A 23,690-nucleotide genomic window follows, 5' to 3' on the forward strand; every position below is an offset into this window, starting at 1 on the left:
GCATCCCTGGTCTAAATGTATCCACCATAACATCCTGTATCAGTCACAGCTGAGCTACACTCCCTCTCGCTGACTACTTTCATCTGACCTTGAACATCCTGACTGTGCTACTGTTTCACACACACTCATTAGAACACTTTTTTTATCATCACACAAAATTATTCAAGCACGCTGATTATTAATAATGATTATCAAGTCTGAACCTGTAGGAGACACTTAACACTGTAATATAGAACTACGTGGCATAGCATGCCACTGGCCAGAGAAATAAGTAGGTCCGAAAAAAAAAGAACCCTCCTTGATGTATTTTCTCTTTTAAATTATGCATATCATTGCTTTCTTTTCTAATATAAAACAGCACTATATGTTAACAGTATCTCTGCAAAGTTTGACTTTGATTAAGTGAAGCTAAATAGTTTTAGTAATTAATTTAGTGCACATTCCGTGTACCATAGCTTTAGGTCCCTGACAGCAAAAATGCCCTAACTTTCTTCCTGGACCTTGGACGCCTCTGGTTCCACAACAGAGGGGCTCTCAACTTCACTGTAGCCTTCTCACATTTTTCAGAAAGGTAGTATTTAATCAGACACCTGAATATTTCTTCAATCAGTTACAATATACATGTAACAGACATAACCATCACACAAGGAACGCTAGCTTAGGTCACTTGATACCTTCAACCCCAAGAACAAGCCTCCTCAAACGTACAGTTATTTTTCGTGCAATAACTGCTTGGAATTTACTGCCTCCTCAAATAACTCATACAGGTTATAATCTGTCATTAAAAAAACAACTAAAGGCGCATCTCAGGACATTAACTACTTGACGTTTTCCCTTGCTTTTTTAGTCTTTTGATTTTCTTTGTATAAATTATGGATGGACTGCATAATATACAACCTAGTGCTTCATCATGACTCCGGTCCCAAAGGAGTCATGAGGTCGGCTAGTTTTTATACGATATGATGAAGTGTCTTGAAAACTAAAACACGTGGTTACCCGATGCTTTTGGTTTCCAGGGTTACCTAAATCACTCGGATGAAGACGACCCGGAGAGGATACAGATGATGATCCAAAGAGCCGTCCGTCGCAGACGGAGGCTGGGTTCTGGATAAAGTACGGATGAAGGCCTTTTTACATTTTATTATTTATATAAATACACACTGCCATGTTTAATTCTGTGTTTTATTGACAGTACACCAAGAAGAAGTGATGCTCATAACCCACGGGGGGGTCGTGGATGTGATGTTCATCCTGTTATCTGTTCTCGTTATTGTGGAGACGTGAATGATGAAGCAACATCTGATGGATGTTTGGACTTCTTAGTGAATGAGTCGTCATTATCTAGAAAGAAAAAGTGTGAATACTGTTCCTAGATTGAAATGACATCACTGTATACTGTAATTCTTTTTTTAAATAAATGAATTCTCAATAATTGTAGCTTACAGTGTAAATTTGAAGTTACCATGAGGAACTTTCATGTTGTGTTGATTCTGGCGCCCCCTGTGGACTAAAGTGGTAGTGTCTCTGAGCACCTGACTAATGCTCTCAACATGAAGTCTGTACTTTGTGGTGTTTCAGGAGGAAAACTGACTAAGTTATTCTCTCATATTAGTTTCATATTTATACATCAGCTTTGTGTGAAATCCTGAAATGAAGACAAGAAGAAAATACTTTGTTCATGTTTGTTTATTCATCATGTAAACATTCAGTTTGTCTGTTAAATTACTCTTGATCAACTATTTCATGGACAGATTCACGTCATCCACACAATCAATCAGTTTAAAATTACTCTAATTTATATTAAAGAGAATGATGAATTATCTCCTCGTTGATTATGATCATGATAATTAAAGTGTAATAATAGCTCATAGGTCTGCCAAACAAATACATGTAAATGTAATTAAGGATTTGTTCACAAATACACACAAAGAGAACAAGTATCTTTGATGAATGAAGGTCTGCTGCTTTCTCTCTTTTCTCTCTTCTCTCTTTTTATTATAAATATATATATATGTATATATATATATATATATATATATATATATATATATATATATATATATATATATATATATATATATATTATAAAAAGCCATAGTTTGCAGGAGAATGTCAAAAAATTGTAGTATAGTGTGTCAGAAAAGGTCATATAACAATGTGGCATTAAAGTAAGAAATGTAAGGTCATTAAATGATCTTACTCTAATTATGTAAAATGTATGCCTTTTTATAATATATAATATGTATATATATTTGTAATAAATATATATATATATTGACATACTATACGTTGGGTTTACGTTTAGCAAGCATATTATACAATGATCGTTTTACAACTATGTTAAGATTTTATATAACCTTTTGACACACTATGACATACTATATATACTACAAAGGTATACATATCAGGAAAAAAAACGTAAAACGTAAACCCAACGTATAGTATGTCAATATATATATATATATATTTATTATAAATATATATATATATATATATATTATATATTATAAAAAGCCATAGTTTGCAGGAGAATGTCAAAAAATTGTAGTATAGTGTGTCAGAAAAGGTCATATAACAATGTGGCATTAAAGTAAGAAATGTATGGTCATTAAATGATCTTACTCTAATTATGTAAAAAAAAAAAAAGTCTGTGTAAAGAATGGGATAAGAACTCACAGAAAAGATTTTTTCAGGAAATAATTATTTTGTATGTCTTAAAAAGTAAAAAGCAAATAAGTTATAATATTGTGTGTCATAAAAAAGGTATACAGTGTAAAAAAAAGAGTCCTTAACCCTGTAAGACCTCTGGTTGTAATATTACAACGTCACTTTTATCTCTCTAAAAAACACATTTGCAAAAACGTTTTTTGGGGAAAGACCATATTGACATAGTCAATGGGTCCTATTGTCCTGCCTTGCAATGCCATTGGAGTGTAAATGTATATATATAGGTCTGGCCATAAGGCCATGAACTCACTCTACCTGCAAACTTTCCTGGAAGCACATCTCCTTGTTTCATTCAACTGGATATATCAACATTGAAGTAAGTAAATTCCATGAAATATTTTTTGGGGTGATTGTTAGAATATGTAGTTCATGTAAATACTAAGTTATTGTGGAATGAATGCATCACATTAGATTTTCAGGTTGTTATGTCATTGTTGTAATTTTACAACGTTGGGTGAAAATAGTAGCTAAAATAGCATGTGCACCTTGCACACTACATGGAGACATTCCACTTCTCGGATGTTCAGATACAGGATAAATACTTACAGAAATATAATGTATTTGATGATTCACACTTTACAAATGGGTTATTTGTTATAATTTTAAGTTTAGACCAGATTTGAATAATTCTAAATGGGTTAGGGTAACCCAAACCCTATGTTATTTCTGTGTTCGCAGTGAGATATAGTCAACAGTTTTTTCTATCTGGACTTTGTTGGTTTGCCCAAATATCTCCTTGTTACACAAGCCAGATAATGTTTGTAGACTGCTTTGGAGGATGGTTGTTCAGGGACAAGTGTAAATGTTTTGGAATGTGGGGGTTGCATGGGGCATTGGTCAGGGAGAGGTGTAAATGTGTTTGTAATGTGGGGGTTGCATGTATGGTGCATTGTTCAGGGAGAGGTGTAAATGTTCTGGAATATGGGGATGTAAGAGTTCTGGGGGGGTTGTATTTTCCTTTTGTAAATGTAAGTAGAGAGCACATTAGGCTAGCCAGACAGTATTGTGGGCCATCAGTGGAGTGCATTGCCTGAATAAGATTAATTTGCATTGGAATTAGTTATACTTGAACATTCTCTAACTATTGTTTCCATTTCAGAATGCTACCAGCAAGGAGAGCTTTCTTCAGTGTCCAGGATGTCATTTAGGCTGTCCAAAATGGAGAGAGCGATGTTGAGATGGAATCAGACACCAGTGATTCGAGTGATGAGGAAGTGGAAAAAGAGAATAAGAGACCCACTGATTGTCCAACTGAGGATGATGACAAACGGGACTGCACAGTTCTCAAAATTCCAAAGAAAAGATGTTGAACAGGAGACAGTTTCAGGCACAACTAGCTTCCTCTCTCATCCTGATAAACACAGCAAGGAGAGGGCGGCCATCTTCAGCCAGTGGGAGCCCTTTGACGTCGATAAGAGTGACACCTCAGAGACCTGTGACTGCTCAGAGAAGACTATCCCTAGGAAATGGGAGTCCATCAAATGGGGTCCCAGGCAAGAGGGCATGTAAACCACCAACCGATGTGTGCAGGGACATGGTCGCACATTTCCCGGGGAAGACAACATGCGTGAAAGGATATTCCAATACGCTCTGCAGAAAGTGCAATCTCTGTCTGCTTTTCAGAGGAAAGGGACTGCTTTTGGGACTACCATTGCAAGTAAACAATGGACACTGATTCTTTGAAGTTTTCATTGTTTTGTATAACATTTTATCCAGTTTTTATCTTTTTAAAATAAATTATGATTAATAAAAATATGACTGTTGAGTGATTATTATTAATGAAATGTACTGCAGTGCTATGTAAGCAATACACACTCCAAATTAACCATTAGTTGTTTTGTGTATTTGTCCTGACAGTTTGAGAGCAAATGCTGAAATTCTGCTACCAACTAGGCCCAACGTTGCAATATTACGTTTCCCTAAAAACTGACAAAAACATTTTTTTTAATTAATCCTTCATTATCTGCATCAGAAGACTCTTACAACATCATCTGACTTAAAAAAAAAAGATTTAGATATTATTTCTATGTTTGGGTCTTACAGGGTTAAAAAAGTTTTGTCTTAAATGTAATAGTATGTGGCATGGAATAGTGTAAAAGTCCTTTAAAAGTATTAATAAAGTATGTCGAAAAAAGTCTTTAAAACATTTATAGTTATAGTATAAAATGTTTTGAAAAATTAGAAATTTATAAAAACAGTCAAAATAGCCCTAAGAATTGTCAAAAAGTCATAGTATTATATAAGAAATGTCAAAAAGTCATAGTATGACATAAGAAATGTTAAAACGTCATAGTATGACCAAAGAAATGTCAAAAAGTCATAGTATGACATAAAATATGTTAAAAAGTCATAGTATGACCTAAGAAATGTCAAAAAGTCATAGTATGACATAAAATATGTTAAAAAGTCATAGTATTATATAAGAAATGTGAAAAAGTCATAGTATGACATAAAATATGTTAAAAAGTCATAGTATTATATAAGAAATGTCAAAAAGTCATAGTATGACATAAGAAATGTTAAAACGTCATAGTATGACCAAAGAAATGTCAAAAAGTCATAGTAGGACATAAAATATGTTAAAAAGTCATAGTATTATATAAGAAATGTGAAAAAGTCATAGTATGACATAAAATATGTTAAAAAGTTATGACATAAGTAGGACATAAGAAATGTTAAAAAGTCATAGTATGACAAGAATTGTTAAAAAGTCATAGTATGACATAAGAAATGTCAAAAAGTTATAGTATGACATAAGAAATGTCAAAAAGTCATAGTATGACAAAAGAAATGTTAAAAAGTCATAGTATAACAAGAAATGTCAAAAAGTCCTAGTATGACATAAGAAATGTTAAAAGGTCATACTACGAGATAAGAAATGTTAAAAAGTCATAGTATAACAAGAAATGTCAAAAAGTCCTAGTACGACAAAATAAATGTTAAAAAGTCATTGTACGACATAAGAAATGTCAAAAAGTCATAGTATGACATACGAAATGTTAAAAGGTCATAGTACGACATAAGAAATGTCCAAAAGTTATAGTATGACATGAAAAATGTCAAAAAAGTCATAGTATGACATAAGAAATGTCCTGGTATTGTCTGGTATTTAAGATTATGGACAGAGTCACAGACCACTACAAGTTAAAATGAAAAGAGAAGACCAATAATGAACAACCTCTTATTTAATAATACATTACATTCAAGGCAAAAAGATACATCCTTACCAATACAGTCAGCAATGCAATCATTGTCTCTCTTAATAAATAGAAATTTGAAATTTTTGAAGTCAGTGCACAACATTGAGAAAGAAACACTTAACAGTCAACGTGTAACATAGTCTGCACACATTCTGCATTTCTGCACAGTACACACCTCCAACTAGTGCTGCTAAAACAACATAAAAAATAGATCTCAAAATAAGTTATATATATATATATATATATATGTTCCGACTGTCTTCATAGAAATATTGGGCTTTCGGTTTTCGTATTTACAGCAATATAGACTTTAATGAATTTTCTCAAACGACAGAAATTGCACAGTAGTTAAAGAATCCAAGATCACCATTTTCAAAAATATTTCACACACATAGTAAACAGTCAGTCTTCAAGATGCAGTATGAAATTGCACATTGTCGTCATGCCACAGAAGGGGGCTGTTTTCAAGGCTTTGGTACACAACGTCCTGATTGGAAGAGAAAGCTTTGCTTCGTGGGCCAGGTGAGGCGACGGCGGTGAGGTGCAAGCCACGCCCCCCCGCCGTCCGCCCCCCTGTTCCTGGGATCAAACTAGCGAATCAGAGAGCCGGATGACTACAGTACACTTTCAGGTTTGGGGAAGACTCTTGGCACTTGAATCACAGGTGCAGGTCCGTGCTGGATGACCAATCGTATGCAGCCGTGTCAGGACATTTTGTCTTTTTTTTTTTAAGGAGACGAGTAAGGTCGGAGGTAAAGGATCACACGGACGTATCAAAAAACATTTCCAAGACTCCCTTTTTTCGGATGCAAACGTGAACGGACTCTGTGCTGTTACTGTAAATACTGATTCGCTGAACACTGGAGAGAGTTTGGCATTAAAGAGCAGCTTCTTCTCAGGCTCGTTGTTTCAACCGATCCGGTCCACGTCGTGTTGGATGTTCGGAGACAGGAGGAGAAAACTCGGACGGCTGCAACCGCTTCTCCTGACGGCGCCGCTGAACGCGCGCTTGTCTCTCGTTCCGAAGGAAAACATGGATTCATGTGAAGGACGAGGCTGGTAATATTTAGACATTATTATCAATAAATCAATGAATGTATTGTGTGTGTGTGAGAGAGAATTAAAGCTTCAGTTTTAGAACAAGCGGTTGCGTTATTGTTGCATTACTGATGTGTTATTGTTGCGTTATTGTGTGTGTATAGCCTTATGTCTTTTATACAGACTGTATATGAAAGATAGTTTGTGGACTGATGTTTTGAAGCCTTGAGTTTAGCAATTTGGCCGTCGCCATCTTGGATTTTTGCAACCAGAGAAGAACAGGAAGTGACCATATAGGTATTGTGGAGGAGTGACGTAGAAATGCCGTATACGTCTCTGGTGTCGAACTGTCAATCACCTTGTAGCCCCGCCCTAAAGCATCCCCTGCTTTATGGTCTGTTTGACTCTAAATGACCATAATTTCCGAAATGAACATCATGCTGTATTGAAGAAGACTTGAAACTAGAGATTTAGACATAAACTCATGAAAAACTGGGGGAGAAGTAGTCATTTTCCCATAGACTTCTATAAAATTCCTACTTTAGTAGGAATCACGTTGAAAGTTGAACAAGTTTGGTCTTTTCATGGGATTTGTTAACAAACATAAAATGAATGCCAGCCATACTTTATAAATATAATACATTTCTTACTTTTTTTTACATTTTTAAGTTGTTACTGTGTTTTTTACTGTGGCTCTACTTCCTCTCACCAACCACCAATCTGTAATAACGTTAAATACTCGATTTATTGGACGGTTTCATCTCATCAGTGTCCTTTTTAAACTTCCGTTTACCCAAAAGCTACAAACTCTTCATGATTTCAATCGTTTCCGAGAGCCATAAAACTTCTTTTAAATGATGGCTTAAAGTGTTAAATCAGTGTTTCCCAACATGATAATCTACAAGGTGACATTTTAAGATATTTATCTTGGAACATATCCTTAAAAAACTAATGTAAGGAGGAAGGCCGGTGTGCTTTTTGTCTCTACTTGTTGTGCTCTGCCGCCATGTTTCTTTCGTCCCGGAACGAGGATCAAACGCACATCAGCCGCCGACCGGCGCACTCAGGAAACGCGGCTGCAATTCTTTCCCGAGTGTCTCGACAGTTTTGGCCTCTCGCGGCGCCTCCGGCCCTCAGGGTGAGGCCTTTCACGGGCACCATGAAGGAAATCCTCACGGAAAAAAGTGCAACCGAGTACCTTGGGCTGTTACTGATAAAAGGCAACATTTGTGTGATAATGAACTCTCTTAGACAAAAAAAAAAAGTAGGGAGGGGGGGTAAAAACACACATGCTTGTTGTAGAAAACACTCACGGGAAAAGGTAGTTGGCACAGTCCATTTGGTCACTAATGAAAACTTCTTCGTGGCTTAGTCTTCTGAATGTAAATCCTGTTCCCCTTGTGGCCTCCGCTGGTATTACACAGAGAAGCCTTTCTGGATGAGCATTGAGCAGGTTCTGGTTCAGAGTCAGGAAAGAGAGGTGTGTGTGTGTGTGTGTGTGTGTGTGTGTGTGTGTGTGTGTGTGTGTGTGTGTGTGTGTGTGTTTTCATGCGTACCCAAGCTCTGAAGGACTGAGGGGAGGAGGGTAGAGGCGGACTCAAGGATGTGTTGATAGTGTGATCAAACTCACGAGCATGCAGACAAATCCACATGTCTGTACGGACACCATGGGCATTCCATGTGAAGGTAAAATGTAAACAGATCGACTTCCAGGGCCCTCACCTGGGCAGGGAGGAGACCGGGACTCCCTTACGGACCCGCTGGGGAGGAGGCCCGGAAACCCTCCTTGTCTCTCTGAAGGGATGAGGGGAGGAGCCGAGGGCCCTGTAGCTGGATCCCCCCTCCCCCCCCCCTCTCCTCCTCCCGCCCCCCCCAACCCCCCCTCCTCCTCTAGAGTCACTTGTTGTCCATCAGAGACTGGACTTTGTGGACCAGCTCACGCGCTACCTTCAAGATATGCTGCACGTCGTGACGCTCGGCCATCTCTGTGGATCAGACACACCGCTATGCTGCGTTCACATCCAAAGCCAGTTGATTACATACAATGCACATGATGCAAATTTCCATCGGGCGCTTTCTATCATTCTACCATTTATCATTACCTTTAGCTAACTATTTATCATTATTTTTTGCTAACTATATATCATTATTTTTGTCAACAATTTATCATTATCTTTAGCTAATTATTCATCATTATTTTTGCTAACTATTTCAATGATTTATTATTACTTTTAGCTAACTATGTATCATTATTTTTAGCTAACTATTTATCATTATTTTATCATTATTCATTATTAGTTTTAGCTAACTATTTATCATTATTTATTATGACTTTTGGCTAACTATTTATCATTATTTTTAGCTAACTATTTATCATTATTTTTAGCTAACTATTTATCATTATTTATTATTACTTTTAGCTAACTTTTTATCATTATTTTTTTACTATTCAACAATGTATCATTATTTTTAGCTAACTATTTATCATTATTTATTATTACTTTTAGCTAACTTTTCATCATTATTTTTTACTATTCAACAATGTATCATTATTTGTAGCTAACTATGTATCATTATTTTCGGTTAACTTTTTATCATTATTTTTAGCGAACTATTTATTATTATTTTCAGCTAACTATTTATCATTATTTTTAGCTAACTACTCATCGTTATCTTTGTTAACTATTTCAACCATTTATCTATTGGCCACTTTCACTAACTAATTGAACCATTACGTTATATTATAATACTACTTTCTTTTGTGTCATACTATAACAAGACGTACCTGTGGACGTCACAATACTATACCATTATTATTTTTAACCTTAACATTTTTACGGCATAATCTACTCATCCTGCATTATCCCATGCTATGATAAAATAATGCATTTGACATAAACAGCAGACAGTGTGGGCTTCTTACCGTTGAAGAACTTGATGATGTCGGTGAAGTCCATGTTGTTGTCCATGATGATCTCGCGGTAAACGGTGACCAGCGCCAACGCCAGAAAGAGGACGAAGTGCCGCGAGGAGATCCTGGGAGCGACCCAGATCACCTCCCACACCGCGAACACGTCCTCGTACAGAAGCTCTGCGCACACACACACACACACACACACACACACACACACACACACACACACACACACACACACACAGTAAGACTACCGTAAAAGTCGGGTTACACGCTGCTACTACCTTCGGTCAGTGTCCCCGTTTGCTCCCCGCTGTAGCCAGCTGGCGCTCATGCTAGTTCCCCGCTAACTTCTGCTAGCTCTCCGCTAACCACCGAAGGTAGCGGGACCAGCCCCGGTTCGACACCCGACTTGGGCAGAGGGGACACGGGCAGTAGCAGCAGCAGCGGGGAGCTAGCAGCAGCGCTAGCTAGCGCTGGTGCTAGCTTGCTACAGCGGGACACTGACCGGAAGTAGGAGCGGCTTGTAACCCGACTTTTACGGTACAGTACATATGTTGCAGATAAATATACTTTTATAGACTATGTAATCATGTTGGTGTCACTGATAATTGTATGGAGGTAAGGGCCGCCCAAGGTCCCCAAGTACCAGATGTGGGATACAGAGTGATGGATAATATTTTGAGCTAACGGATAACTGCACACACACAGAATCGTGAGAGAGAAACATTTAGTGGTTGAAAGTCTCTAGTGGTATGCAAAACAGGATATCGTAGCCTAGCAACGAAGGCCGGGAGAGGTGACCTGGCATTAGCACATTGTTTTGTTCCCATGCTGACAACAATGGGACGGGGTATGAAGGGATGTGATGCACTTCACTACATAATGATACTATTTATTATTTATTATACTCATCTTTTTCCAGCTCTTTTGCTACTTTTAAAAGTAGCAATACACCAGTGCAGAAGTACTCCAATACAATTACAAGTCATGCACTTTTGTACTCGCATTAGAATCAAAATAGAGGGCCAAAAGTTTTCAAAAGTATTCACTATGCAGAACGGTCCGTTTCAGAGTAATATTTATGAAATAATCACTTTAATGTTGAAGCTGGGTGGGGCACATTTTTAATCAAAGTATTCGCCCCCAGGTTGCGTAATCTATAATAACACAACATGATTCATACGTTAAGTATAGTCAAGTAAAAAAAAAAGCTAAATATTTAAGTACCACGTGCACGTCGGAGGATTTGACAAAGAGGAGGAATTTGTTTTTCGATGCTTTAGAAACAGGAAGTCTTTAAAATCTACGTTTAAGTAAATATTTTTGCAGCCAAAATTAAATTGCTGACATAATTTTCAACCTTGTTTTTTCTCCATAATGCAATAAATAAGTATATATAAAGTAGCCCATGAATATGAGATGGTTTCCCAGCTACATGTGATACGTTGCTCACCCCTCTTGAAGTCCAGCAGGAACCAGCGGTAGCAGAAGTAGAAGTGAGTGTAATCTCCATTCTGCTGCATGAGCTCAAACAGCTCAGAGTCCAGAATCTGACAGAGGAGAGAACGTCAATGACACACACACACACACACACACACACACACACACACACGCACATACACACATACACACACACACACACACACACACACACACACACACAGACAGACACACAAACACACACAAACACACATACACACATACACACACACACACACACACAGACAGACAGAGACACACACGCACGTGCGCACACACACAGACAGACAAACACGCACGCACACACACACGCACACACACACACACAGACAGAGACACACACACATGCACACACACACAGACACACACAGACTCACTCACTCACTCTCACACACACACACACACACACAGACACACACACGCACACACACACACACACACACACACACACACACACACACACACACACACAGACAGACAGACAGAGACACACACGCATGCACACACACAGACACACACAGACTCACTCACACACACACACACACACACACACACACACACACACACACACACACACACACACACCTGGATCAGGGACCTCATGTTGGCAAAGTGTGTGTCCATGGCTCCTCCGTTGGGGAAGTTCTGCGTCATCCTCTTCATCAGCTGGGTGAAGCAGCTGTAGGCCAGACACTCTGACACAGGGGGGAACAAAGCGACGCTCTTGAAGCCGCTCTTCACATTCACACGCTTGTTTCTAATAATCTGTTTGGATTCAGAACGGGGTGACACGACCTTCAGAGACCGACCGACCGACGTCAGAGGTCTCAGAGACTCTAAGTGAGCCGAGCTTCAGCTCCAATGCTGTTTAACGTAAAGTAAAACCCCACACGGCTGCTACTGCAAGTCTTTATTCATCATTTTGTATTCTTAAAGTAACTACTGCATTGATTCTGGCGACCCCTGTGGACAGAACTGGTAGTGTTCTTCCGAGAATCTTTCCTCCGTGCTATTTACAATAATAATTGACAGAGATATGAAGCGTAAGAGGCTCTTGGTTCTCACCGTCGTCCAGGATGACCATGAGCGGAGCGAGCAGGTCACACATCCCCTGAACGTAGCCGATCTCCAGATGCTCCCACACATAGCTGCAGAGGAAACATTATTCTCTTCTCTCCATCTGCTTCTATTATTTACTTAGAATACAACAGTCAGGTGATAACAAATAAATAAATAAATACAAATATAAATATATACTATATATATATATACACATAAATTAATTATAATATATAAATACATGCAAAATACAATTATATATAAATACATAAATAAACAAATACATATATATACGCATTTAAATAAATATATATAAATACACATAAATAAATACAAATATATATAAATAAATAAATATATACATAAATACATATATAAATATACTTATATATAAATACATAAATACAAATATATATATACATAAATACACATATATATATAAATACATATATAAAGAAATATATATATAAATACATATATAAATATATTTATAAATAAATACAAATATATATAAATACATATAAATAAATATATAAATAAATACACATATATAAATAAATATGTATATATAAATACATATCTATCTATCTATATATGAAAATAAATACATATATAAAAATACGTATATATGAATACAGATAAATACATATATAAATACATGTATAAATAAATACAAATATATATATAAATACATATATACATATTTTTATGTATAAATATATATATACATAAATACAAATATATATATATATACATAAATACAAATATATATATAAATACTTATATAAATAAATATACATATAAGAAATTAATACAAATATATATATATATATAAATACATATATGAATTAATATTTAAATAAATACACATATATATAAATAAATATGTATATATACATACATATCTACATCTATATATATATCAAAATATATAAATACATATATCAAAATATGTATATATATATAAATACAGATAAATACATATATATACAAATATATAAATACATATATACAACTTTATCAGTTTTATTTGCCGGGTCTGCTTCTTAAGCACCTGCACATGATGTTGCGTAGTTTCTCCAGGTTGGCCGTGGTGAAGTAGTAATAGTTGCGGTCGCAGCGCTGCACGTCTTTGTCGATCCGGTGCAGGTTCAGGGCGACCGTGTCCAGCAGCTCGATCTACAACGGACACACAGCGGGCCGCATTAGCAGCTGGACACCCAGTGGCCTCTGGCCTGCAAGTCACTGGTTCCCAGTCAGGTCCAACAAACATTAACATGGACATTACAGGGTTCATACACCAATGGATTTCCATGACTTTTCCATGTCTTTAAACCAAATTCCATGACTTTTCCATGACTTTAAACCAAATTACATGACTTTTCCATGACTTTAAACCAAATTTCCATAACCTTTCCATGACTTTAAACCAAATGACATGACTTTTCCATGACTTTAAACCAAATTACATGAGCAAACATTTAGTGAAATCTGGGTGTAAACAGTAAAAAGTAAGTAAATGTAGTATTTAAACTAACAATGAGAATACAAAGCATACAGTAAACCTTAAATGACACAAATGAATGAAACAATAGTTTGATTAAAAGAATAAACATTTATATAGATGCCTGTATGTATGCCTGCTTATATTTTGAGCGTCTTTCTTTTAAAAGCATATTAATTATTTCAATCTCAGCGTAAATTAACGACATGAACACATGACTTTTCCAAGCCTGGAAATAACCATTTTAAAAATTCCATGACTTTTCCAGGTTTTCCTTGACCGTAAGAACTCTATCTTTAACCCTGACATCATTCCTGCGGCGTAGACGCACCGTGTACGAGGAGAGCGACGGCGACGTCTTCTCCGCGGCCGCTCCGCTGGTCACCAGCTTGTCCAGCTGGCTGCACAGCCGGTCCTCCGTCAGCGGACCCATGCAGCCCCCCAGACCCACCGGGGTCCGGCCCTCCTCCCCGGCCCCCCCTCCCTCCTCCTCCGTGCTCTGGCCGTCGTCGATGCTGGACAGGATCTGGGAGTGAGCCGAGGTCACCGAGTAGTTCCTGGAGGAGGGGAGGCCCGAGTCGGGGGAATCGAACTCCACCAGGGGGCGCTCCTCGGGGGGCTGGGCCGCGGGGGGCACCAGGGCCGTCGTGCTGGGGGTGCCGTCCTCTCCGCAGGGCGTCTCCTGGCTCCCTGCATCCGGCTCGTCCACGGACATGAACACCTGCAGAAGGGCGGAACGTTTTAGCAGTGAGGGCAGATCAAATAAACTTGCACCCACAACATGTTGTGGGTACCATATCGTGGGTGCCATGTTGTGGGTACCGTGTCGTGGGTGCCATGTTGTGGGTGCCATGCTTTGGGAGCCATGTCGTGGGTGCCATGTTGTGTGTGCCAGCTCGTGGGTGCCGTGTCGTGGGTGCCATGTTGTGGGTACCGTGTTGTGGGTGCCATGTTGTGGGTACCGTGTCGTGGGTGCCATGTTGTGGGTGCCATGTTGTGGGTACCGTGTCGTGGGTGCCATGTTGTGGGTGCCCTGCTTTGGGAGCCATGTCGTGGGTGCCATGTTGTGTGTGCCAGCTCGTGGGTGCCGTGTCGTGGGTGCCATGTCGTGGGCGCCATGTTGTGTGTGCCAGCTCGTGGGTGCCGTGTCGTGGGTGCCATGTTGTGGGTACCGTGTCGTGGGTGCCATGTCGTGGGTGCCATATTGTGGGTACCGTGTCGTGGGTGCCATGTTGTGGGTGCCATGTTGTGGGCATGCTGTGGGTGCCGTGTCATGGGTGCCATGTTGTGGGCGTGCTGTGGGTGCCATATAGTAGGTGCCATGTTGTGGTACCGTGTCGTGGGTGCCATGTTGTGGCCGTGCTGTGGGTGCCATGTTGTGATTGTCATGTTGTGGGCGTGCTGTGGGTGCCATGCTGTGGGTGCCATGTGTGGGTACCGTGTCGTGGGTGCCATGTTGTGGGTGCCATGCTTTGGGAGCCATGTCGTAGGTGCCATGTTGCGTGTGCCAGCTCGTGGGTGCCATGTTGTGTGGCGGGTGCCATGTCGTGGGTGCCGTGCTGTGGGTGCCATGTTGCGTGTGCCGTGCTGTGGGTGCCATGTTGCGTGTGCCAGCTCGTGGGTGCCGTGCTGCGTCGGGCGCTTCTCACCTCGTTGCTGAGCGTGGAGTCTCGGTGGACGAGGCGCAGCACGTGACTGTCGATGCTGCTGCCCGACGAGAGCTTGGCGAAGATGGCCGACTGCATCTCCTTCTCCCTCTGCTTCACGATCACCTCGCAGGCCTTCCACTCGCGCATCACCTGCTGGTAACGCTCGCTGATCTTTGCATCGATCTTCACACAGAAAATATATTAACCTTTAAATCACACGTTGCTTTGTTCATCTTAAGCGACACTCGAAGACAAGCGTTCACCTGGCTCATGTCCTTCTTGCCCATGCCGAACTTGTAGTGGCCCAGCAGGAACGGCCACACCTCCTTCCTGATGTCGTGCTGCACGCCGCCGTAATAAACCAGCCGCAGCAGCTCCAGCTCCTTGTAGTTCTGCACGAGATGGACGAAAACACAAAAGGAAGGGGGAAGGTGACAGGAGGAAGAGGAAGTGAGAGAGGAATGCATCAATAATGGAGGGAGGAGACGAGTTCAGGGGGGAAGATAGAATGCACCCTGAAACTCATCAACCCTTCAGGGTCTTAGGCCTTTTTCTCGATTTTACCTAATTTCTTAAATCCACCTTTTAAAAGCACTTGCATATGAGATATATACCCATGTGTTACATCAAAAATTGCAGAACAATCTAATCTCTCTGTATAATGAGGCACCATTGACCAATTTTCATCATCAACAGTTCATTCACATGAGTAAAGGTAGGTTTCAAAAGAGATTACAAGCTTTTCAGCTTTAGGGTCATATTATCTCTTTACACTTGTGCCTTAGGTCAATGGTGCCTCATTATATAGAGAGCTGAGATTGTTCTGCAATTTTTGATGCAAGTGCCTTTAAAAGGTGAATTTAAGAAATTATGTAAAATCAAGAAAAAGGCCTAAGACCCTGAAGGGTCAAAAAAGCATCAGACTATTCCTGACTCGCAATCAATGTACAGGAGGAGGAAACACCTCTGTGCATATATATACGCCTTCTAATATACGAGGTGGAGGATCATTTAAGCTCGTCTCACTTGATGAAATATTATTGCAAAGAGGCTTCATGGTTTACGGGGTTCCATCAATACCAGTGACTCACTGATGACTCGGCAGATCTGCGTTGATTCCTTGCTTTTTAAATGTAGGTGATGAAAGGAGGGGAGGGGTGATGGTGCAGGAAGAAGATGAAGAAGATGAATGTTGTTTTCCCAGCTGCTGGCTGGCGGAACTCGATCTATATTTCATTGAGCCTCGCCGCACAAGGAGAACCCACCTTGCAGTCCTTCTGGTACTTGCTCCAGACCTCCTTGCTGAGGCCCCCAGACGCCTCGCAGGGCCGGTCCGGGGGGACGATGCTGTGGTTGACCAGCGCCGACAGGTGAGTCCGCACGGTGGACAGGTGGCGGCAGTAGGCCAGCCCTGATGGGACAGACACACACAAAGTCAACATGGAAGCACAAAGGATGTGTCCTGAAGATACCAGGATGTAGACGTTCTAGAAGACTGAATAGAAGAAGGAGTCGTTGTGACGTCAACCGACTGACGATTTGAAGCCTTGAGTTCGGCATTTCGGCCGTCGCCATCTTGTTTTTTTGCAACCAGTGAGCAGGAAGTGACCATATCTGGACTGAGGAGGAGTGACGTAGAGACGCTGTATACGTCTCTGGTACCTGTCAATCACCTTGTAGCCCCGCCCCTAAAGCATCCCCTGCATTATGGTCTGTTTGACTCTAAATAAACACAACTTTAACACATGAAGCATAGACTTCTATACAATCAGAGGAGTCATAATACGTTATACATGTATGTTGCATATCAGTCTAAAAAACCAAACCATTTTGTTTTGCAAACTCATCTGTATGCTGATAGTATTGTGTTTGGAATATCTGTAAACCTGCGTTTATTTAATAACTAAAGGTGTATTTTTCTAATTATGGCTCAATAAACTCTATTGATAAAACAAAGTCTTCAGACCGATGCTGTAATTAAAAACAGGTGTCCTCTGAAAAACAATATTTTAATCCACGCTATAAATGCATTATGTTACCCAGCAGTTTATTACTTCACTCTTTCTCATTACTTTATCAGGAAGCCGTGTCTACTTCATTATGGTCAAATTACTTTAAATCAATGTGCTCTAAACTGGAAGACAGCAGAGCAACGTTGCTATTGTTTTCTGCAGGAGGAACATTTTAAACACATATACAAGTAGTAAATATATATATATATATATATATATATATATATATATATATTAACGTGTGAAATGAATATTTAAATACTTTACTCACATCCATAAAAGGCTCTGGAGACAATCTGCCTCTTCATGTTCTGGCAGAGCAGCTTAAGAGGAATCCTGGAGGAAAGAAAAGAAACGCACCGAGGTGCAATACATAAAGCACCACTTTATATATTGCAGTCAAAATGTGACGAAAACGTCCCAAAACTGCTTTCAGAGGGTTTAACAAACATGTCAACAATGAGTTATTTCCTCAAAGTTACCGACTGTAACAAAGGAAGCCGTATTCTGTATTCTGTGTTTTCTTTACGTGTGAATGTCGGCCGTGTTGTGGATGCAGGTGCAGCCGGCCGGGAAGCCGAACGCCGCGCCGCCGCCGCCGGCCGCGGAGCAGGACAGGCACAGCGGCTCCAGGGCGGCCCCGTCGGCCGGTTGCCACGACGATGGGCTGCCTCCGAAACCCTGCATCTCCATCATCTCCCCGTGGTCTGGAGCCAGAGAGAGAGAGGGAGGGTGTGGGGGAGGAGGGGGGGGGCTCAAAATGAACACCGCTGGTCTCCATGTACGACTCTCTTGCATATTATGACATCGGCCCCTCAGCTCAACCGAAAATACATCCATGTATCGAATATATATAAATATATATGTATTCAATGTATTCATGACATCAAGAGATGGGGAGATGGTGAGAGCTGGAAAACAAACAAGCGCAGAGAGGAAACCAAAAGTGGGAAAAGGAGGAGGGGGAGGAGAGAGGGAGGGAGGGAGGAAGAGGAAGCCATGCTGGTTCAGTTCATCCAGAGGAAGAGGAGGAGGCAGAAGAGACAGCAGAGGAAGGAGCAGAGGAAGAGGAGAGGAAGTGAAGACAGGGACGAGGTGTGGGGGGGCATGCAGGATGCATAAAGCCAGAACAAGAAATCATCTCAGAAACAACAAAACACAAATAGACACACAGAAGGGGAGGAAAATAAATCAAATAAAAATCATAAGAACTTCAACATTTAAAATAAATGCTCTTCACCTTAATTCTTCAGGTTGGAGCTGATGACCTGTCATTAATATGAAGCTGCGCTTTTTCTTTTCGGTCGTTCGATAACCACCCCAAAAAATAAAACTAATAATATTAAGAACGGGAGAAAAAAAGCAGAAGAAATGCTGCAACATTTGACCTCCCCCCTCTTTACTTTGGGACTAGACGAGATCGACAACTGTTTTTTGTTGGGGTCACAAACGCTCCACGTCTCTACTACTGCGGAACCCCACAGGACCGTAATGAGAGGGTGGGGGAGGGGGAGGTGGGTTAGTGAAGAATTACAGTGAACAGCATCGCAGCAAACGACTGCTTAAACAGAGGAGGAACAACTGAGGAAGTCAGAGAAGAAGAGAGGAACCGAAACAACAACCATCACAAATACGTAACACATAGTCCTAAAAAAACAACAATGAAAATGGGTGCATATTCCCCCATGCAGAAAATTGTCAAGCATGTTGCAAGTGAGAAATAAAAGGATAAAAAGAGTCAAATTAAAAAAGTGCCAAAACCAATTGAAGCAAAGCAGAAACCCAAAAGTGTTGAAAGGCTTCCCGAGCTCGACCACAGGGCGTATTTTAAGAAGTGGACCTCGTCATTGGTGGAAGTTTTGAAGCTTCAAATTCGACGCCATTTTTTGTTGTTGCAACCAGTGAACAGGAAGTGACCATATCTGGACTGAGGAGGAGCGACGTAGAGACGACATATACGTCTCTGGTAGACCTGTCAATCACCTTATGTACTTGACTTCTATACAACCAAAGGAGTCGCCCCCTGGTAGTCACTAGAAAGACTACAGCTTTAAGACATAAAGCATAAACTTCTATACAACCAGAGGAGTCACCCCTTGGTGGTCAGGAGAAAGAATGCAGCTTTAACACATGAAGCATAGACTTCTATACAACCAGAGACTTCTATACAACCATATGAGTCACCCCCCCCTGGTGGTCAGGAGAGAGAATGCAGCTTTAACACATGAAGCATATACTTCTATACAACCAGAGGAGTCGCCCCCTGGTGGGCAGTAGGGAGAATGCAGCTTTAACACATGAAGCATAGACTTCTATACAACCAGAGGAGTCGCCCCCTGGTGGTCAGGAGAGAGAATGCAGCTTTGACACATGAAGTACTGAACGTTGCAGTACGCTACGCTGCAGTGACCCAGAGACGTTTGATCTCTCCCTCGTCCTCCTGATCCAACAACCGGTGAGGGAGGCGTCCTCTGTGGTATCGCGCTAAACTCCCGCTCGGTCCAATCAAACGGCGAGGATTTTGATTTCAACCCCTCTTGTAACTTTTACACGGTTCAAATACGAAGCTAAAGATGCTCCAACTTTGAGACGATTTTCCTTTTCAATTTGGTGTTGAGCAACCCTGAACGCCGGCAACTCCCGCCCTCTCCACACTGTTGGGCTAAGCCTTAGGAAGCACACACGCACACACGCACACACACACACACACACACACACACACACACACACACACACACACACACACACACACACACACACAGTCAGACTAAGCTGGGAGGGTTGGGAGGTGGGAGAGAGAGAGGACTAGGGGTGGTGGGCATGATGGGAGGGATGCAGGGAGGGACGTCTGAAGCCGGGGGGGGGGGGGTGGGTGGGGGGGGTCTCAGAGCAGGGTGGGGTGGGGGTGGGGTGTGTTAAGGTGATAAAAACCTTTCATGACATTAGGGTCTGTGAGGTTCCGCGAGCAGATCATTGAGATCATAGCATGGAGCCTATCTTCCTCTTCCTCGTCATCATCCAGCGACGGAGCACGGCTGCCCGTGGCGTGGTGGTAGTTTATGGTGACTGCTTGCACCAGTGGGACGACAAAGAACACAGTTAGAACAGTGTCACCCTGCGGGGCCTTTTTGTGGGGTGGGGTGGGGTGGAGGGCGGCACACTTGCATCCGCAACTTTTTTTGCAAACATCAAGCAGATACACGGTTCTTATTTTGTTCAGGGTTCCTTCGGTGATGCGTCGCCGCCCGCCGGTGCGCGGCGGCGCGGAGGTGTCACTTACTGGCGTCCTGGCAGTACCCGGGGTACACGATGCGAAACACGTAGTCGGCGGCCGTCTGCTCCTCGCCGTTCCCGTCCTGGTCGAGGAGCCGGGCGGTGCTGCTCCTCTTCTTCAGTTTAGGGAACACTTTTCCCTGAGAAACACAAACGAAAAGGTATCCAAGTTTTTGGATTTCCAAATAGGAAAGAGGACTCTACAAGGTTTTGCGTATGTTGCATAAGCTCTAATTGTTTTAATTCCTTACTGGAAGGGAAACTATAGCTCACTGATACTAGAGATCACAGCTATTATTGAGAATATTAGAGAATTATGGGATATGAAGTTGGCAGAAAAGCTACAAGGGCAAAAAACTGGAGTGGAGTACCCCAGGGATCTGTTATGGATCCCCTTTTTTTTCTACGTAATCATTTATAAATGATGTTTTCAATTTACCGAATTGTTACATTTGTCATTTTTTGCAGACGATACAACTGTATTTTGACTGGAAGGTGACTCACCTTGCCTTTCTGGGACCAGAGGGGGGGCTCCAGCTGGCCCCGCGGTAAAAGGCCCGTTTCCAGGCAGGAGAGGAAAGCTAGCAGGTGACCACCGGGGGGGAAGTGGAGCGGCGGCCGCTGGATTCCATCCTGACTGACCAGAACCAGCGTGCCACCACAATCAGCTGGACAACAAAATATGAGATCGGAAAAGATATCAAGTAATTGATCTCTAAATTGTCATTGAAGGATTTAAAGGAGAGCAGATAAAAGGTGAAGAAGCGGCCACCAAGATAAATGAGGCACATTAACATAAGATATACACTTTAATCAATACCACAGAATGCTCTTAATACGAGGTGATTGATGCAGTGTGACTGAGGCATTGTGGGTAAGCAGCAGTCATACTCACGGCGTTGGTGACAGTGGATGCAGACTATCTGGCGCAGAGGGACAGTCAGAGCGTAGTCCCAGTAGATGCTGACGGACACGGACAGATTAGTATAGGTTATTATAGGACACTAAAAGTTTTAAGCAGTGAAAAATATCATTTAAATAAAAGAAATAAAAAACTTGTCCTGTCAGAAAATGTAATGTGAAACAATATATCCTTGTTAAAAATAAAATGTCTAAAGTTAAATTAAATTAAAATGAATGTAACTTAACTGGTTTCAGATTTTTTGCTCAAATATATCGAAAAAAAGAGACAGAAAGTAAACAAATAATTCCTTCATTATTATTTATTATACTTGTTTTGGTTATTGTTTAAATAATAAAAACACCTTTTTATTAATAAATAAAATACATACAATTAATTTTAATAAAATTAACAAAATTAATAATGAATTTATTTGACATTTTTAAATGTATAATGTGTACAAAATAAATTAATGTAAACCTATTCTAACCTCGAGGTAAAACAAAGGGCTTCAGAGACTTCAGAGGACTCATCCAGTCATTAAATGTTCTTCATATCACGTCCAGATATTATCTATAAATGCATATTAGGTGTTTTACCTCTTCTCCAGGTCACAGTCTCCCAGCGTGCCGTTGATCAGCTGGTTGGGCGTCCACTTCAGGGTCAGGTTCTCACCGGCCTGGTGCAGCGACAGGTAACCCCGCAACACCTCCATGTCCTTCTTCTGCCGGAGAGGAGGAAGAGAGGAGGAGGAGGAAGAGAGGAGGAGGAGAGGAGGAGGAAGAGAGGAGGAGGAGGAAGAGAGGAGGAAGAGAGGAGGAGGAAGAGAGGAGGAAGAGAGGAGGAGGAAGAGAGGAGGAAGAAGAGAGGAGGAAGAAGAGAGGAGGAAGAGAGGAGGAGGAAGAGAGGAGGAAGAGAGGAGGAGGAAGAGAGGAGGAGAAAGAGAGGAGGAAGAGAGGAAGAAGAGAGGAGGAGGAAGAGAGGAGGGAGAGAGGAGGAGGAAGAGAGGAGGAAGAAGAGAGGAGGAGGAAGAGAGGAGGGAGAGAGGAGGAGGAATAGAGGAGGGAGAGAGGAGGAGGAAGAGAGGAGGAAGAAGAGAGGAGGAGGAAGAGAGGAGGGAGAGAGGAGGAGGAAGAGAGGAGGAAGAAGAGAGGAGGAGGAAGAGAGGAGGAGGAAGAGAGGAGGAAGAAGAGAGGAGGAAGAAGAGAGGAGGAAGAGAGGAGGAGGAAGAGAGGAGGAGGAAGAGAGGAGGGAGAGAGGAGGAGGAAGAGAGGAGGGAGAGAGGAGGAGGAAGAGAGGAGGAAGAGAGGAGGAGGAAGAGAGGAGGGAGAGAGGAGGAGGAAGAGAGGAAGAAGAGAGGAGGAGGAAGAGAGGAGGGAGAGAGGAGGAGGAAGAGAGGAAGAAGAGAGGAGGAGGAAGAGAGGAGGAGAAAGAGAGGAGGAAGAGAGGAAGAAGAGAGGAGGAGGAAGAGAGGAGGGAGAGAGGAGGAGGAAGAGAGGAGGAAGAAGAGAGGAGGAGGAAGAGAGGAGGGAGAGAGGAGGAGGAATAGAGGAGGGAGAGAGGAGGAGGAAGAGAGGAGGAAGAAGAGAGGAGGAGGAAGAGAGGAGGGAGAGAGGAGGAGGAAGAGAGGAGGAAGAAGAGAGGAGGAGGAAGAGAGGAGGAGGAAGAGAGGAGGAAGAAGAGAGGAGGAAGAAGAGAGGAGGAAGAGAGGAGGAGGAAGAGAGGAGGAGGAAGAGAGGAGGGAGAGAGGAGGAGGAAGAGAGGAGGGAGAGAGGAGGAGGAAGAGAGGAGGAAGAGAGGAGGAGGAAGAGAGGAGGGAGAGAGGAGGAGGAAGAGAGGAAGAAGAGAGGAGGAGGAAGAGAGGAGGGAGAGAGGAGGAGGAAGAGAGGAAGAAGAGAGGAGGAGGAAGAGAGGAGGAAGAAGAGAGGAGG

General features: G+C 41.6%; 1 protein-coding gene across 1 annotated transcript in view; it reads right to left on the reverse strand.

Moving 5' to 3' along the window:
- Window positions 1-8,861: 8,861 nt before the first annotated feature.
- The window catches only part of sgsm2 (small G protein signaling modulator 2), a gene marked incomplete at both ends in the record, with an annotated part of 67,544 nt that continues 52,715 nt past the window's right edge, over window positions 8,862-23,690 (reverse strand). The window contains 17 exons of the mRNA XM_079224830.1: window positions 8,862-8,950; window positions 9,889-10,056; window positions 11,336-11,432; window positions 11,947-12,056; window positions 12,427-12,509; window positions 13,475-13,599; window positions 14,256-14,645; window positions 15,574-15,756; window positions 15,837-15,965; window positions 16,839-16,984; window positions 17,857-17,921; window positions 18,115-18,292; window positions 20,517-20,651; window positions 20,866-20,998; window positions 21,363-21,526; window positions 21,754-21,821; window positions 22,359-22,483. Of these exons, the coding sequence (XP_079080956.1) occupies window positions 8,862-8,950; window positions 9,889-10,056; window positions 11,336-11,432; window positions 11,947-12,056; window positions 12,427-12,509; window positions 13,475-13,599; window positions 14,256-14,645; window positions 15,574-15,756; window positions 15,837-15,965; window positions 16,839-16,984; window positions 17,857-17,921; window positions 18,115-18,292; window positions 20,517-20,651; window positions 20,866-20,998; window positions 21,363-21,526; window positions 21,754-21,821; window positions 22,359-22,483 (2,388 nt within the window). The remainder of the gene's footprint in view (window positions 8,951-9,888; window positions 10,057-11,335; window positions 11,433-11,946; window positions 12,057-12,426; window positions 12,510-13,474; window positions 13,600-14,255; window positions 14,646-15,573; window positions 15,757-15,836; window positions 15,966-16,838; window positions 16,985-17,856; window positions 17,922-18,114; window positions 18,293-20,516; window positions 20,652-20,865; window positions 20,999-21,362; window positions 21,527-21,753; window positions 21,822-22,358; window positions 22,484-23,690) is intronic.

Source organism: Taurulus bubalis, assembly GCF_910589615.1.
Source record: "Taurulus bubalis genome assembly, chromosome: 10".
Classification (NCBI taxonomy): domain Eukaryota; kingdom Metazoa; phylum Chordata; class Actinopteri; order Perciformes; family Cottidae; genus Taurulus; species Taurulus bubalis.